A 16774-nucleotide genomic window follows, 5' to 3' on the forward strand; every position below is an offset into this window, starting at 1 on the left:
TCTGTTGTCTTTGGGAACAAAACAATGCCGTTTAAGTGTTCGACAAAAGCTCAAAACCAAATCATATTGGTTGTTCTTGAATCAGCTATACAAATTGTTTCCCAAGTTAGGTTCAATCACATACAGCATTGGCTCGAGTTACCCCGATGGATACATATGTACTCTGGTTTCATATATGACTCTTCAGAGTTGTGCGGTGTTTGAATGATTCATCACTACAACTTGGAAGAAAAGACAAGATTTCGACATTCAGTTTGATCGAAATGCCAGCTTCGTACACATATTACAGCATCTTTTAATGTGAAGTGTGGAGCGGTGGTCGGCTCATGTTCATACATATGTAGCTCAAGTCTAAGAGGTATCTTAGTGCATGTCTGGTTTCTTATGTTGTGTTAAATTGTTAAGTATTTTGTCATTATTCCTACCATGTGCATTCCATTATTGTTATGAGAGTACAAGGTGCATTCCAGTTAGTGAACTCTAAATGGTGATAGTGTAATCCTGAAATTAGCTAGAAACAGAAATATAGATAGTAGAAATCCATTGATAATAAGGGTACGAAGAAAATCCTTGAAATATTTTAGCAAAAGACAGATTTAGCTGAAACATGGAGACACTGATATACATAAGCAAAGAAAACCATCGTTTTTACAGGCAATCGTTTGATGTCTCAGCTGTTTTAGCAAGTCCATTGTTTTTTAGGGACGTCATTGACGTTGTGCAAGTTAATGAATCTTTTAAACATGATGGGTTCTTACTAGCTAGATTCACTGTTTCCAGATTTGTTGTTTTGTATGTTTTGGCCAGCCGTCCACCTCAAGAAAGAATATCATACTAGTCCCACCCTGTAGATTCGATTTCTTTTATAGACCTTAAAACTAAAAGTCTTTTAGATTGCATTTTTTTATTTTGCTGACAAATAATGACTTTGACATAATTTGTTTCATATCATGCATTATAATGAAAATACTTTAAGCACCGAAAAAGAAGAGAACAAGTATCAATCACTTAAGGAAATGCTCTTTGCAAAACCTTAAAAGGTGAAAATTATACACTTCAACTAGGTAAGCAAAAGTATGGATAACCATATTAAGAGTGAGACTCCTTTTGCAAAAGCTGGGTTTCTTAGCAAATTATCTTTTTGGTGGCTGAATCCGTTGATGAAAAAGGGTAAGAAAAAGGCACTCGAAGATGATGATATACCCATGTTAAGAAAGAAGAATAGAGCAGAAACATGTTACTTAATGTTTATGGAACAGCTGAAGAAACAAAAGCAAACTGAACCGTCAATTTTATGGGCAATCATTTTATGTTATTGGAAAGAGATCTTAATTTCTGGCTTCTTTGCTCTTTTCAACACAATAACTCTTTCAGCAAGTCCATTATTTCTTGGTGCTTTCATTGACGTTGCAGAGGGTAAAGAATCCTTTAAACATGAGGGATATGTACTAGTTATACTACTGCTCTTCACAAAATTCACCGAGTCCCTTTCTCAGCGACAGTGGTTCTTTCGATGTAGATCAATGGGAATTGAAGTGAGGTCTTTGCTCTCAGCAGCTATTTATAAAAAACAACTCAGGGTTTCTAGTGCTGCTAAGACAATGCTTTCAGCTGGTGAAATAATCAACTATGTTACTGTAGATTGTTATCGAGTTGGGGAATTCCCTTTTTGGTTGCATCAAACATGGGCAGCATGCCTACAAATATGTCTTGGATTAGCAATTCTTTTCCGTGCAGTAGGGGTTGCATCGTTTGCAGCCTTGGTTGTTATAGTACTCTCTGTGATATGCAACACTCCCTTGGCTAAATTACAGCATAAATTTCAGAGTAAGCTTGTAATAGCGCAAGATAAAAGGCTTAAGGCTATATCAGAAGCTATTCTCAACATAAAGATTTTAAAGCTTTATGCTTGGGAGATGTATTTCAAATCTGTTATAGATAGACTAAGGAAAGAGGAGGTCAAGTTTTTGGAATCTGCTCAGCGAATGAAAGGATATAATACATTTCTGTTTTGGATCTCACCTATATTGGTTTCTTCTGCAACTTTTGTGACTTGTTACTTCACAAGGGTTCCTCTCAATCCTGGTAATGTCTTCACTTTTCTAGCAACGCTGCGGGTCTTGCAGGAACCTGTCATGCTGACTCCAGATATTATTGCAATGACCATTCATGCAAAAGTTGCGTTCAGGCGGATTACGATTTTTCTTGCTGCAGAGGAGTTAGACTGTGAAAAATTCAGGCACATGGAATGTACGGAGCACCATAAGCACGGCATTTCCATCAGTTCAGGTAATTTTTCATGGGAAGGGAATCCGTCAATACTCAACTTAAAGAGTGTGAACCTTGAGGTTAAATCTGGTGAGAAAGTGGCTATCTGTGGAGAAGTTGGTGCAGGTAAATCAACCCTTTTAGCTGCAATTCTTGGAGAAGTTCCTAAGCTGGATGGAACGGTGAGTTGTTATCATTCATTTAAGTTATTTGTTCTATTGGGATGTCAATCCTTTGAGATTTTGAGTATCCAAGAAAAATCCTTATAATTAACATCTGTTTGTTAGATTAATTTTCCTTTACAAGTCTCTTGAGTATCCAAGAAATATCATGAGTTACCACATAAGAAGCATAGCACGAGTACATTACATCCATTCTCACTTCAAAAACTTGAATAGTAGTAAGATACTCATGACCCATGTTTTTTCATTTCGCCCTTTCATGTTACAGGTTCAAGCTTATGGAAAGATTGCGTATGTTTCTCAGATGGCATGGATTCAGTCAGGAAGTATACAAGATAATATTCTGTTTGGCTGTGCCATGGATAAGCAAAAATATCAAGAAACAATAGAAAAGTGTTCGCTGGTAAAAGACCTTGAAATGCTACCTTATGGTGATCTTACTGAAATAGGAGAAAGAGGAATTAATTTAAGTGGTGGTCAGAAGCAGCGCATTCAACTTGCTCGTGCATTGTATCAGGATGCTGATATATATCTTTTAGATGATCCATTTAGTGCAGTTGATGCTGATACTGCCGGTAACATATTCAATGTGAGCTCGCAATTTCTTCCTACATGCAGTATCGTATGTTTTTTATTTGTATTTTACTGAAGTCTTACTCTGTTTTATCAGGAATACATAATGGGAGCTCTATCAGGGAAGACGGTCTTACTTGTTACTCACCAAGTAGATTTCCTCCAAGCATTTGATTCTATTTTGGTTAGTTTATACGTTAAATCCATTTCAACTTGCATAATTCTTTATTTTTAAGTTTGTAAACTGCATCAAAATCATCCAACAATGCTAATGAAGATGCAAGAGTATATTAATTTGCATACTGAAAGCAAGATACAAATAACTCTGAAGTCTCTGTGAAGAATATTCATCTTCTTTGCCGAAGGACAGTAGGAGTAACTAGCTGTGTACTCAATAGTATGATCATTATATGTTGTTTCTCCTCATGACAGTTGATGGCAGATGGGGAAATCCAGCATGCGGCTCCATATCATCTGATGCTGTCTTCTAATCGAGCATTTCATGATCTTTTTAAAGCACACAAAGATACAGATACTTCCGAAATTGGTGCTTCTCCTGATAAATCTGGAATCTTTTCGGAGGATACAGAGAAAATTTATTGCAGGGATCAACTAATTGGATCAGTAGAGCATCAGCTGATCGAACAAGAAGAGAGAGAAACTGGAGACACTAGGTGGAAGCCATATCTACAATATTTGAATCAGAATAAAGGATTCTTTTACTTCTCTATAGCTATTATAAGTCAAATCATCTTTTTGGCTTTTCAAATACTACAGAACTACTGGATGGCTGCTAATGTTCAGAATCCAGAAGTCAGCAAATTGCGGCTGGTCCTGACATTCTCTCTAATTGGATGTAGTTCTATGTTCTTTACGCTCTTTCGGTCTCTTGCTACAGTTGCTTTAGGTATGAAGGCTTCAGAGTCAATATTTGAACAGTTATTGAGCTCTCTTTTCCATGCACCGACCGCTTTCTATGAGTCTACTCCTTTGGGAAGGATACTAAGTCGGGTAGGTGACCCCAAAGTTAATAATGAATTTTGTTTTTGTTGTAGAATTCCACAAGCTTAATCTTTCTATGTTTTTGATGTAGGTTTCATCAGATTTGAGTATTGTAGACCTAGATCTCGCATCCAATTTTGTCAAAGCTGTTATGGGTGCCATTACTACTGCAGCCTATCTTGGAGTTCTAGCTGTTATTACTTGGCAAGTTGTGTTTGTCACCGTACCAATGGTCTATATGGTGATTCTTGTACAGGTAAATATCCAACAATTGTCTTGTCATTGATCTTTGTGGTCATAATTACATCGCCATCCATAACACTATACACTATATGAACTTATTAAAACCTGGCATTTGGTAGCACTATACCACAAACTGTTACTCTAACATTGGTATGTCATTGGTGTTGTTGTGTAAAGAGCTTGACTTTTATAGATTTATGTCGAAGGCATAAAATTCTTAGTAACAGACAATTTTTATGCAACTTGAGTATGAGATAGGGGAAAGATTTTACTCTGCTTTTCTAAATTTGAGAAGGTAGTAGTTTGCTTTCATTTGATTATTTTTTTCTTTCTAGACAAGTAACCCTGTGGAATTATGTCCTTAAACCCATTAGAGGTACTACTCTGCTTCTGCAAATGAGTTCATGCGAATCAATGGAACATCCAAGTCTATGATAGCAAGCCATCTAGGCGAATCCATAACAGGAGCAATGACAATTAGGGCATTTGGAGTGGAAGATCGATTCATCACCGAAAATCTTTATCTTATCGACAGAAATGCTAGTTCTTCATTTCACATCTTTTCTGCAAATGAGTGGTTGATCCAACGTTTGGAAACACTTTGTGCCATTATCCTCTGTTCCTCAGCCCTTGTAATGGTTTTGCTTCCTGCAAAAACTTTTGGTTCTGGTAGGTCTATGTTCCCTCTTACACCAATTTTCAACAGGATTGCCATTCAAATAAAATACAAACTGACTAATCAGTTACTCATTCTTCTGAAGGAATTCTGCTAATGAATATGCTTGGGTTACCGATCTTTCTTATGGCAGGATATATTGGGATGACACTGGCTTTTGGTCTTTCATTGAATATGCATCTTGTTTTTTCTGTTCAAATGAAGTGCACACTAGCAAATGATATCATATCTGTAGAAAGGCTAAACCAGTACATGCAGATTCCCAGTGAAGCCTCAGAAGTCATTGAAGAAAATCGGCCCCTCCCTAGTTGGCCTGCTATAGGTAGAGTGGAGATCCGTGATTTGAAGGTACAAGTAAAACAATGTGATTGTTATGTTTAATTTCCAAATTCTTGTCTTTTAAAGATTCATTTGTATACTGAGACACTAAATGTAAACCAGATAAGGTATAGGCTCAATACTCCGATTGTTCTTCATGGGATTAGTTGCACATTTGAAGGTGGTCACAAGATTGGGATCGTTGGTAGAACTGGCAGCGGGAAGTCGACTCTAATTGGTGCTCTCTTTCGACTCGTTGAACCGATAGAGGGAAAAATCATTATTGATGGGGTTGACATCTCAACAATAGGGCTTCATGACCTAAGATCACGCTTAGGTATCATACCCCAGGATCCTACACTCTTCAACGGAACTGTCAGATACAATCTGGACCCCCTTTCCCAACATACAGACCAGGAAATTTGGGAGGTACGTTTTGTTATTTCTATTGGAAAAGCAGTTCTATATGCTATTTATGACTAATGGGATCTTTCCATGCATATTTGAAGGTTCTTGCAAAATGCCAGCTTAGGGAGACAGTACAAGAGAAAGAAGAAGGTCTAGATAGTTCAGGTAAATGCTGTAGTTTCACCAGCATAAAGTTTTTTTTTTTTCCCGGACAATTCTTCTATTTTGCTTCGATTTATTTTTAAAGTCTTTTGAAATATTTTCTTAGTTCAACAAGATGGTGTGAACTGGAGCATGGGACAACGTCAGTTATTTTGCTTGGGGCGCGCATTGTTAAGGGGAAGCCAGATATTAGTGCTTGATGAAGCTACTGCTTCAATAGACAACACAACAGACGCCATTCTCCAACAAACCATACGGACAGAATTCAAAAAATGCACAGTTATCACAGTAGCACACAGAATACCTACCATTATGGACAGTTCAATGGTGCTTGTGCTTAGTGATGGTAAGTTCTCTATATATCAAGTTCTATGATTCACTACTTCCTTGCATGCTTTTCTTATATTTGCGGTGCTTTAAACTGATCGGTATAACCGTGTTGTTTTGCAGGGAAAATTATGGAGTATGATGAACCAATGAAGTTGATGAAGATGGAAGGTTCGCTATTTGGGCAACTTGTGAAAGAGTACTGGTCTCACATTCACTCTGCAGATTCAAGATAATGTGCTATCACCAATTCCAAAAATGTTGCAAGTGTACCTTTTTATCGAAAAATCTTGGAAACTTGGCTGATAGCTAGCCCATGTAGGACTATTAGAATGTAAGTGTCTGATCCCAGGTAAGCGGCAGAGAATTTGTGCTTGTAACGTAAGCTGTTGAGATTATTAGTCCCACATTGTTGGGCAATCTAAGATCCCGCGATTTATAATTTCGTAGGGCCTCTCCACTGATTGCCAATTGGTTTTGAGTTGGATGCCCGCAGACTTTAACATGGTATCAGAGCAGGCTATTTGCGACGAGTTTTTGACCGCGTCTTTACTCCGCGTCACCCGATTTACGAGTCTTTGACCACGTCTTTACTCCGCGTCATCCGATTTAATTGTCCACGTGTTAGACCCAACGAGGCTACACGTGAGGGGGCGTGTTGAGATTATTTGTCCCACATTGTTGGGCAATCTAAGATCCCGCGATTTATAATTTCGTAGGGCCTCTCCACTGATTGCCAATTGGTTTTGAGTTGGATGCCCGCAGACTTTAACATAAGCTTTATTGATTCAATAAGAGTAATAAGATTGTATTGATATTTTAAGTATACCGCAGGAAAGGTAAGGTAAGCGAGGCAGGTCATTTATTTCTATTAATGTATTATGAACTCTATTTTAGATTAGAAGACACAATTTTAATTTTGGGAAATGCTACTCCTTAACAATGGAGTTTCATGCTTTCAGCTCAAGGTAAAATGTTGAAAAAGGAGTGTTAGCTGTTAGTTAAAAAAGAGAAAATTGTGCAAAATCAGTGACGCAGCCCAGGTTAGCCTCTCTATAGGCCTGTTCCGGCTCTAAGGCGTTTTCTGTAAAGAATTTATACGAAACCCTTGGTAGCTAGATGGCAAATGGACACATTTGCACCCACGTATCCTTAGTTGCTTCTTCACGCGCCAACCATAACAAAAATGCAGAATGACAGTGTGTTGCATTTTGATACTCGAAATAAATTTATTTCTATTACAATAAGCTAATAGAATTGTATCGTGATATGTTTATTCCTATTACATGAAATCTACTAGATACTCGAAAGAAGACACAATTTTAGAGACCTGACGGCGGAGTTTCAGGCTTTCAGCTCAAGGCAAGATGTTGAAACAAGAATTCGACAATAAAGAGGCAGCCACTTTTGCAGCCCCTTGCGAAGGAGTGCCTATTCACTTAATTTCCAAGGCAAGATGATTTTTATTGCATTTTGAACCGAAAAAAAATACTTGGAATAAAAAGAAGAGAAGTTTTCTTGCGATATATTGGTTTTTATTTATCACAAACCAGGAGCATAATGTGGGGACTCCCGACTAAAATAATTCGAAACAACACAAGAGTTTAGAAGCTCGACATTTTTCATGCACCGCGGAGTTTTGTACTGGCTAACCGACGTACCCTGGCTAACTGCACAATCCATCAATTTATCAAAAGTTCCTGTCTCAACTATCTTTATCTCTAGAGGTCCAATTGATTTGTCTAGTGCACGATTTTCCTTGTATTCAGAGCTTAATGACTCTTCGATTTTGAAGCAACATTCTTCTAACATCGACCTAATAGAAACAGTTGAAATTTTATTAACGTTGGAGTTGTGATGTCGAAGCTCCCAGAAGATAACATAGTGGCCATGATTGCTAGTACTTGTTGTATCGGCATAACTGGTGTAATCGACAAGGGATATTTCAAACGTGGATTTGAGATGCTTTACTGCATTTTGAACAGCATTGTCAAGCTCCAGTTCGCTCGTCTTCTCACAATCAATGCTCAGAAGTACTTTCTTTCGGCATATGAATTGGAATTGTGGAGCAGTGTTTTTGAAACCAACGACTCTTAGCACGTCTCCGATTCCATACCGATAAAGTCCTGCACATGAATCGATGATATTTCTGCAATTAAAATTGAATCATTCGTTAGATTGTGAAATATAACCGACACACGTATATTTACCTGTATAGGTGGTGACGAAGACTTCGTATTCATGTCCGAGCTTAACGTTGGATAATTCAGCTAGCTTTTGTGCATCAGGTTGCTCCTGTTGGTTGCTGTTCTTCTGGTGATTCGCATCAAGTATTGGCAAGAACTCGAAATAGGCCATGTTAGGGAGAAAGGTATAAGCAACTTCATTTGGTTTGCAAAGAGGGTTAAGGTTTATACCTAAGAAGCATTCCGAACATATATACCTTGCAGAAACCAGTGGGAGACTATTACTGTAAAAGTCGACTGAGGGAATATGCTGAGACATAGACCCTGTTATGATAGCATCAATGTACTTGGCATTAGGCCATAACCTAGATATAATACCTTTCCATGACTCATATCTGATGCACTCAATCTCGATAAAATCAGCGAGTTCAGGATCTGGTTTTACTAGTATTTTCTTGACAGCTTCTTGTACTGATACATCCTTGATAATCTGGGTATTAATAGTTCCCGTCCGGATGTCATTACAAAGTAAAGACCAGTGTTTTTGAATGAAAAGTATAACCCTAAGTAACCCATAAATGAAAACAGATCCAACACGGACAACTAGTTTGCTTTGATAGAGTCCACAAAGAACTTGAGAATACGTACTTTGATAAAAATCCTTGCAAAGAATGGTTTCATCAGGACTAGTATAATCTTCTGATGGATCGTAAGATCTATTCTTAAATTGTGAACTCTCATAATTAAGGGTTAAACTTGAATTAAATGGTAGTCCTGCAGGAGTATAAGCATTCTCTTTTGAAAACATAAAAATCATAGCTTTTCCTTTATCCATACCAGTTATGTACTTGTTAACCACCGGTGCTACAAGACATCTACCAAGACGTATGCGTTCCGTTTCTTCCTCAAAACGTGGAAATATTTTCCTTTCGCCACCTGAAGTTCCAGAGCTGAAACAAAAAAAAATAAAAATAAAAAATTCACATTTCACTTTTCTTCCGAGTCAAAGATCCAGACGCAAAACAAACCAATTTTTTAACATGCAAAAAAAAAAATGGGAGAAAATTAAGAATACTAGAACTGACCTGAGGGCGAAATGTGTAATCGGACGGCCACATAGGATTGCCGAAGTATCTCCATTAGATACATCAATCTCAATAAAAAAAAGATTCGCCCTATCTTAGATTTTGATTTTGATTTGAACTATTTTGTTTAATGCATCGACAACCTAAACCTGCTACGTGCATACAAATACAACCGTGATCGGGGACATGTGCTTGATTTAATATGATATATATGAATGTCATGATGCATTATAAAATGTTGGCTAGTTTGGATTTTGCAGCTTTAATGAAAAACGTGCATCCAACCTGTTAGAACTTGGCAGTGGCATATGAAAATGTGACAGAGGCCCAGATCTCTAGTTTTTGCTTAAAAAAGTATGATCCCAAATAACTATTTTGAGGAAAAAAGATATTGCAGATGTCATTTTTTTTTTTTTTTTAATATAAGAAGAAATTTATTGAAACGATCTTCCGGATGCTCGACATTGTTTACCACCAATGTTTGTTTTAGCAAGTAAATCGGACAAAGAACATTTGACTTAGTGAAATCGATGAAATAGACTTATCCAAATAAATTTGGTATGTCTAAATTACCCTTGAATACCCGATGTATATTAAGATTGAGCTTAGATTTTGATTTTATAATTTGAGTTCTGGATCCGGACGAAGAAAAAGGATTTTGGGAAATTTAAGTGATATGAAAGATTCTAGATATGAGTTTGATGTTGGGGAATCTCATCTTACCAAATAGAAGGTGCTTATATTGATTATAATGACTACCAATTGATTTAGTGTGTTAGAGTTGAGTTTTGTGTGTCTGATTTTTGCATTTTCAGAGTCACAGTCGGCATTGTTTTAGGATGAATGCAATACCAATTAAAAGAAATCCATATTAGATTTATCTTTAAACAATGCCGATGTTTGGTATTCTCCCAATATCCAAAGGCAGTCCGCATTTTCGAAGATATAAAGCAATGGGACAATGAATATCTTCGAATTTATCCCGAATGTTCCTTTATATTTGGCAGAGAGGATGTTAAACTAAAATTTTCTTACAATCACAGTCGGCATACAGTATTTTTTATCGAGCATGCCGACTATAAAATCATCATTAAATATGGTTCAACATCAATGCCGAGTGCGGTGCTTATTTTTGTGATTGTGGTGCTTTATTCCTTTAAACCTATGATTATGGTGCTTAATTTATTTCTATTCAACCCAACAGAGAGAAGAGTTCCATGGTTTTGTATTTGGCTTTAAGATCTTGTACATGTTGTCTGATAGATGCATTTATGTGTCTTATTTACCCCAATTCTGTATAATTGGATTGTGTTAATTAAGTGTTCGTAGGTGTTTTGGGGTAATAAACATTCACTAGTGGAAAATGGAAGTTAAACCACTGTCAGGACAAGAAGTAATATCGCTAAAAATGACTGTGTTCATCAGCTCTAATCTAGAAGGGGTTTTTCTCAAACCGATTGTTTCTGACACACGTTGAATTCTTTAAAAAAACCACTTTCTTCAAAAGTCAATTGATAAAATTGATGGACAGTAGTTTATATTGAGCATATCTTATAAAAAAGAATTGATATTGATTCAGCTGAATCTAAAAATTGATTCGACTGAAGCTAACACTAAAGCTGAATCACCATGAAATTATAATGACTTACAAACTGAATTTAAAAATAAATAAATTGATAGTGACTCTACAAGACAATAAAGGGTCATTAAAAAGTAAAATAGAACACCCCTTATCTAACTATTTTACATAATGGCTAATTTATTTTTAATTAATTTGTGTTAATCGGGGTGATTAATTGATGTTTAGTGAAATTAAATTAGAAATCAACTAATCTTGATCCATCATCGAAACATTATTTATTTATTTTTTTTGAAAAAAATCAAACCAGAATCGGTATACGTTCATGCTCTCGTAAACCGATTTTGGGTTCATTTTTTCAATTCACAAAAAAAAAACTCAAAATCGGTTTTTACACATGTACATAGAAAACCGATTTTTGAAAAAAAAAATCAAACATAATTTAAATCATACTCGATCTGAAGATAGTATGATTTCATACTCGATTTCAGTTCGCATATAAATTTCATACTCATTTTGAGATCGAATATGAAATCATACTCGTTTTGAAATTGTGTAAAATCATACTAATACTCATTTTTAATTCGGGTATAGCCAGAATCGGTTTACACGATGCACACATAAAAACCGATTATTGCCATTGCATAACAGGAATCGGTTTATAAAAGTGCTCATATAATCCTATTCTAACAAAAAAAAGATAAAAAAAAAAATTGTGAACTTTTTTTACAACAATCGGTTTACTCGACACACATATAAAATCTGATTCTAGCATTATACATCAACAATCGGTTTTTATAAGTGCTGATGTAATCCGATTCTGGTTCAAATTTCTCGAACCAGAAAACAAATCAAGGACAATCGGTCTTTGTGCGCATGAACATAAACCGTTACTATCTGCAATCGGATCACATACACATTAACGTTAACCGATTCTGATAAACCCGAAAATATTTGATTTCAAAGTTTTCAATTTTTGAGTGATTGCATGTTACTAAAACCTAGTTAAGGCTGCGTTTTGCATGAAAGGAGTTTGAATTCTAGGGAGTTCCAACTACCTAAAATTCAAACTACCTTGAAAATGAATTTTATCCTTCCAAATTGACGTGTTTGGCATGGTTATGAAGGAAATTGATAATTACATTATTTTAATATTTTTAAAATTCATTTATATAAAAAATTACTTAAATATTATATATTTAATATTAAAATATATTAAAACTAATTTATCTAATATTAAAATATTAAAATTTATTTATTAAAAATATTATATAATAATAGTATAAATAAAATACTATTAGATTATTATTAATAATATTTAAAATCATAATATTCATAATATTAATAATATTTTTTAATTGTTTAGTAAAATAATATTTACACATCGGTAGAGGGTAGTCGGGCTACAAGCTGGGCACCCACACCTTTCTGAACAGTAATTCTTATCCTATGGAACAAAGAACCACATATCTTTCGGTTTACATCCTGACTAGCTAGACAATTCTGCAACCTTTTCAAAAAGACGCACGTCTCTTCCCCTAATTCGCCTAAGGTAGTGAAGGCAAAAACGCCGGACTCATATCCATGTGCTAAGCATTGATCCAAATATTTTCTCCTCTTGCAGGCGATAGCGGACGAAATGACACGGCCTGGTGTAAAGTTGGAAGTTCTCGCACTTGTGAAAGGTGAGACCACAGTGACATCAAAGCACACATCTTTGCCGTTTTCCCAGCTGAGAACAAGGATTCTGCATGTTTGGAACCACCAAAGCCCAAAGACGCCTCTCTACGTGATGCAACACCTGCTTTATAACAAATGTCGGCAAAAACATCGTTAACTAAGTCGTGGCGGTACTTCTGGCCAACATCTTTGGCACAATGGAGCGCATGGTCGCCAAAAATGTCCATGAAATTATTACAGCTTGAGCATAGACTATCCTCTGGAAACATGGGTATGCCCAAACAATATTGGAGAACAGAGCGAAATGGACGGGGCCCAAGTGTTTGCATAAGTCCATCGATGGGTATGTCCTTGAGGAAATCCAAAGCATGATCATCTTTGTTAGACTGCCATAGTATTGCATCTCGTTCTGTCATAGTATACTCGTGGGGCAACTCCTTTGTAATGACATCAAAATACCTAGCTGCCAATGACTTCATAAAATGGGGGCATCACTGTTGATATCGAATTCCGAAGGAAAAAAATCACAAGCATCAGTAAATGTCTGGAGGGCGTCATGATAACACTTGTTGTTCTCAAGATTAGGTGTGGATGGCAAAAGGAGTCCCTGTAAATGTTGAGTTTGAGCATAGGAGGCTAGGTAGCAGTAGGTTGATGTGTCATCCATTGTGTATACACTGATGTAATTTTGTAGTGGTAAGTAAAGTGTTCGTTTCTCGGACTTGTTGAGATTCGATTTTGGACTTAATATAATATGTACAAGGAAAGCTGTCACAATATCGAGAGGTACTGAGATTCAGGATTCCACCAAATTCCATTCATGTGACTCAATTAATAACTCCAATCAATTATAGCTCAAATATTAAAAATATGCACTCTTATTCTTTGCCAAAATTAGATTTTTAAAACTTTAGATGTAAATCACAAGCATGGTGTATCAAAAGATCTTACGTCTAAGCATACACCATCAAACGAAATCACAACTAATTAGTGAAAATCATGAATCAATTAAAATAAGTGAAAAAATTCATAAAGAATTATTAAAATTACCATATGCGTGAAATATGGTTTCCTCCGTCATCCCAGTGTTGAGGTTTAGCTCCTCATATTAATCATTATCTCAAAATACATGTATAAATCTCAAAAGTTGATTAAAAAGGGAGTAAAACAATTGAACAGAAAAATCGCAACAAAAATAACTGTTGCAAAGGCGTTGTTCACTGTTACAAGAAGAACGATATATATGAAGTGTTGTTGAGACTGCAGCTGCGACCCCCACAACTTTGTCGTAAACATTGTTGAAGAACGACTGTCTTCAGACGTCCGTTCTTCGTGTTCTTCAGCAGCAGCAGCAGCTCTGTCCCTCCTCAGGTTCCCAAACTCTCGACTCCCCTTCTCTGACCTATCCCAACTCCTTATATACTCAACAGTTCCCCAAATCACTCGAGTTAATCTCCGTTTTCTTCACCCACAATCCACGGGATATTTTTCTTCTTTTCCACGGAAAATAACTCTCTGGGATAACTTCTTACCTTGTTGTCCGTCCGTCTGTTGCTGTAGATATCTCTCTCATTGATATAGTAAATCTGCAAAGAGATATTTTCCTTCATGTTGGTCACGTATCTTCCATAATTAAGATAGAATATTTCCGAATATGTCTTCTCTGTTTTGATTAAAACTCTCTTAAGTAAATATAGGAGATGATCCTAGACGTCCATATACTCTCTTAATAGTTCACGTATCTTCCCAAGTTATCAGCAAACCCTAAAATGTTTCCACCTCCTCTGTTTTATCGAAAACCAATCAATACCCTTCCCTTTTCGATTATGATGTATATACCCCTCCTGTTTTGTCGTAACAGTTTGTTACTACTCCAAATCAACGAAGAAACCCGACATAAACTTGCCCTAGTCTCGCCTGAAATTCCGATGAAAGTCCATGGGCCTGTTTTGCATCATCTCGATGATCCAGCCAATTCTGATCGATGAGAAGACATATACCATCCCTGTTTAGCCCAAACAGGCCCGTTCAAAGTAATTCTGGTGATTGAATCTCCCTGGAACACTTTTAATAATCGAACCCTAATTCTGTACGTGAAGAACAATTTTCCCGCCAAAAACCATAAAACTTGATTCATCTCTTGCCGATTATCCAGCCAATTCTGGGTGAAACTAAGACCATTACCATCCCTGTTTAGTCTTTAGGAATAAACCCATTTGATTTCAGCCATTAAATCTCCATAGAACAGCTTCAATTCTTCAACCCTAATTTGGTGCCTATTTTCCCTCCAAAATTCAAAATTCAAATGAAGAAGATCACTCCCCTATCCTGTGCTGGTCTCCCTTTAGCAGCTGCCTGGAAATGGATGCCCCTTAGTAATTAGTCACCCCTTATCCATTTGAGGGGTCCGAATAGCAAGTGTCCTCCGAGGGTGCCCCACGCAACTTTTCGAGCCGATTTTTCCAAAAATGTTTATTAGCCAAAAATACCTACACACACATAAAACACCATAATAAGTACAAAAATGAGCACTATCAATATATAGAATCGAGACAAATTAGACACAAAAATGTGTCTATCATACACCTAACCCACCATGTCTAATAGGCAGTGTCACGAGACGCTGCTGTAAAACACCAAAGCCTGCACCATCACCTACTATAAGTTGACGCAGGTACTGATGTAAGTGGGCGTCGAAAAGAGTGATTGCTTCATGTAGAGCATGAGGACTGGTTGTGCGTATAGTAAAGTATAATCTTGAGACGCCGGTACAGCTACGAAGGAGAAGCAGTTCACTCTGCGGGTCTTGCAGTCGCTTAACAGTATCCATAAGTTGAATTGTATTATGTACTCCACTTACCACCATATTACTGCAATATTATGTGTCAAGGCTCACTGGTCCATCAAGTAATTTTACACCATCTAGTGGTCTGCTAATCTCCATAGGGAAGAGGTCAGTTTCGGTACATCTCGGGTCAGCAATCGGCCAAAAGATTTCGGTCTTACGGATGTTTAAGAACAATCCTCTTGCTGGTCCTTCCCTGCGGATTATGCCTAGAGCTTTTGCAACTTCGAGGGTGTCACCAACTATGGTGTCGTCGTCCAAGTACCATGCGTTCATGTCAAGGGTGCATTCTGCTGCAATCTTATTCACCAAAGGATGCAATGGCAAGGCAAATAATAATGGACCCAAGGGGTCTCCTTGCTGTATACCTTTATATGAAGATAGGATTGAGTCGTTGTAACAAAGGTGAGCAGGTTTTGAGTAACAAAACTCAACCCATCGCGATTTACTTGGACATTTATCCCTGATCTCTCTAATTAACACAGACCTATCAATCAAATTAAATGTATTGGTGAAGTCTATGAGAAGCATGGTCAAGTTATTGTGAGTACCTTTCAACTCGAGAAGCTTATTGGAAGCATGTAAGATTGCTTCACCTCCACAAGGTATGCCAACACCAAACTCGTGGTTGCCCAAATAACTGGCCATTTCCTTGCATACTGATGTGGAAGCTAACTTAGAGCATAGTCGCCGCCAGATAGTACCCACTGCGATGAGTCTCAATCCGCCACCAGGTTTTAGTAAAGGTGTCAATAGCGCGCTTGCAATGCATTCCCCCAACACATCTGGACATTATCCTGATAACCAAAGTTTGACTACTCCGGTGATTGATGTTAAAAGCTCCCCAGCTACAACAACCGCAATACCGCTCATGGCGTCGATGAGGTGTTGAGCCCGAAGGCCATCTCTTCCGCAAGAGGTTCCTTTTGGGAAACTCTTGATTGTCTGTAGAACTTCATTATTGTAATAATATCATTGTTATTAAATTAATATTAAAAAACACGTATATTAATAATATGAGTATAATTTATTTAAATAAAAAACAAATAAATTATTATTTTAAATAATTCAATTTCTAAATTTCTAAAAAAAATAATATTTTTAAATAAATTAATCATTTATCAACTATATTAGAAAACATTTTTCCATTTTTATATATGAGAAAAACTAATTTTTATATAATATTAAACTTGATATAAAAATATTTATTGAAAAAAGTTATACATGTATTCGAAGATGA

The 16774-nt window shown here is 36.7% G+C and overlaps 2 protein-coding genes across 2 annotated transcripts; one reads left to right on the forward strand and one right to left on the reverse strand.

Annotated features, from left to right (window-relative positions):
* The first annotated feature begins 639 nt into the window (after window positions 1-639).
* Window positions 640-6667, forward strand: LOC113339903 (ABC transporter C family member 10-like). The gene is made up of 11 exons (XM_026585125.1): window positions 640-2450; window positions 2719-3039; window positions 3121-3207; window positions 3456-4034; window positions 4117-4281; window positions 4643-4937; window positions 5078-5292; window positions 5386-5691; window positions 5772-5835; window positions 5939-6178; window positions 6283-6667. The coding sequence occupies exons 1-11, from the start codon at window positions 1077-1079 to the stop codon at window positions 6393-6395; spliced, it is 3759 nt and encodes a 1252-aa protein (XP_026440910.1). The 5' UTR covers window positions 640-1076; the 3' UTR covers window positions 6396-6667.
* Window positions 6668-7701: 1034 nt separating this feature from the next.
* Window positions 7702-13105, reverse strand: LOC113339449 (indole-3-acetic acid-amido synthetase GH3.6-like). The gene is made up of 3 exons (XM_026584719.1): window positions 12723-13105; window positions 8370-9340; window positions 7702-8285 (listed from the first exon to the last, which is right to left on the reverse strand). Exons 1-3 carry the CDS (start codon window positions 13103-13105, stop codon window positions 7702-7704), a joined length of 1938 nt encoding a protein of 645 aa, XP_026440504.1.
* Window positions 13106-16774: the final 3669 nt, after the last annotated feature.

Source organism: Papaver somniferum, unplaced genomic scaffold (assembly GCF_003573695.1).
Source record: "Papaver somniferum cultivar HN1 unplaced genomic scaffold, ASM357369v1 unplaced-scaffold_21, whole genome shotgun sequence".
Lineage (NCBI taxonomy): Eukaryota > Viridiplantae > Streptophyta > Magnoliopsida > Ranunculales > Papaveraceae > Papaver > Papaver somniferum.

Coding starts and splice junctions, on each gene's coding strand:
- LOC113339903 (XM_026585125.1), top strand. CDS start 1,077: ATGGATAACCATATTAAGAGTGAGACTCCTTTTGCAAAAGCTGGGTTT. Junction 3,040..3,120: donor CTGCCGGTAACATATTCAAT/GTGAGCTCGCAA, acceptor CTGTTTTATCAG/GAATACATAATGGGAGCTCT. Junction 4,282..4,642: donor ATATGGTGATTCTTGTACAG/GTAAATATCCAA, acceptor TAAACCCATTAG/AGGTACTACTCTGCTTCTGC.
- LOC113339449 (XM_026584719.1), bottom strand. CDS start 13,105: ATGACAGAACGAGATGCAATACTATGGCAGTCTAACAAAGATGATCAT. Junction 9,341..12,722: donor GCTGGGAAAACGGCAAAGAT/GTGTGCTTTGAT, acceptor TTGACTCGGAAG/AAAAGTGAAATGTGAATTTT. Junction 8,286..8,369: donor CTTCGTCACCACCTATACAG/GTAAATATACGT, acceptor ATTCATGTGCAG/GACTTTATCGGTATGGAATC.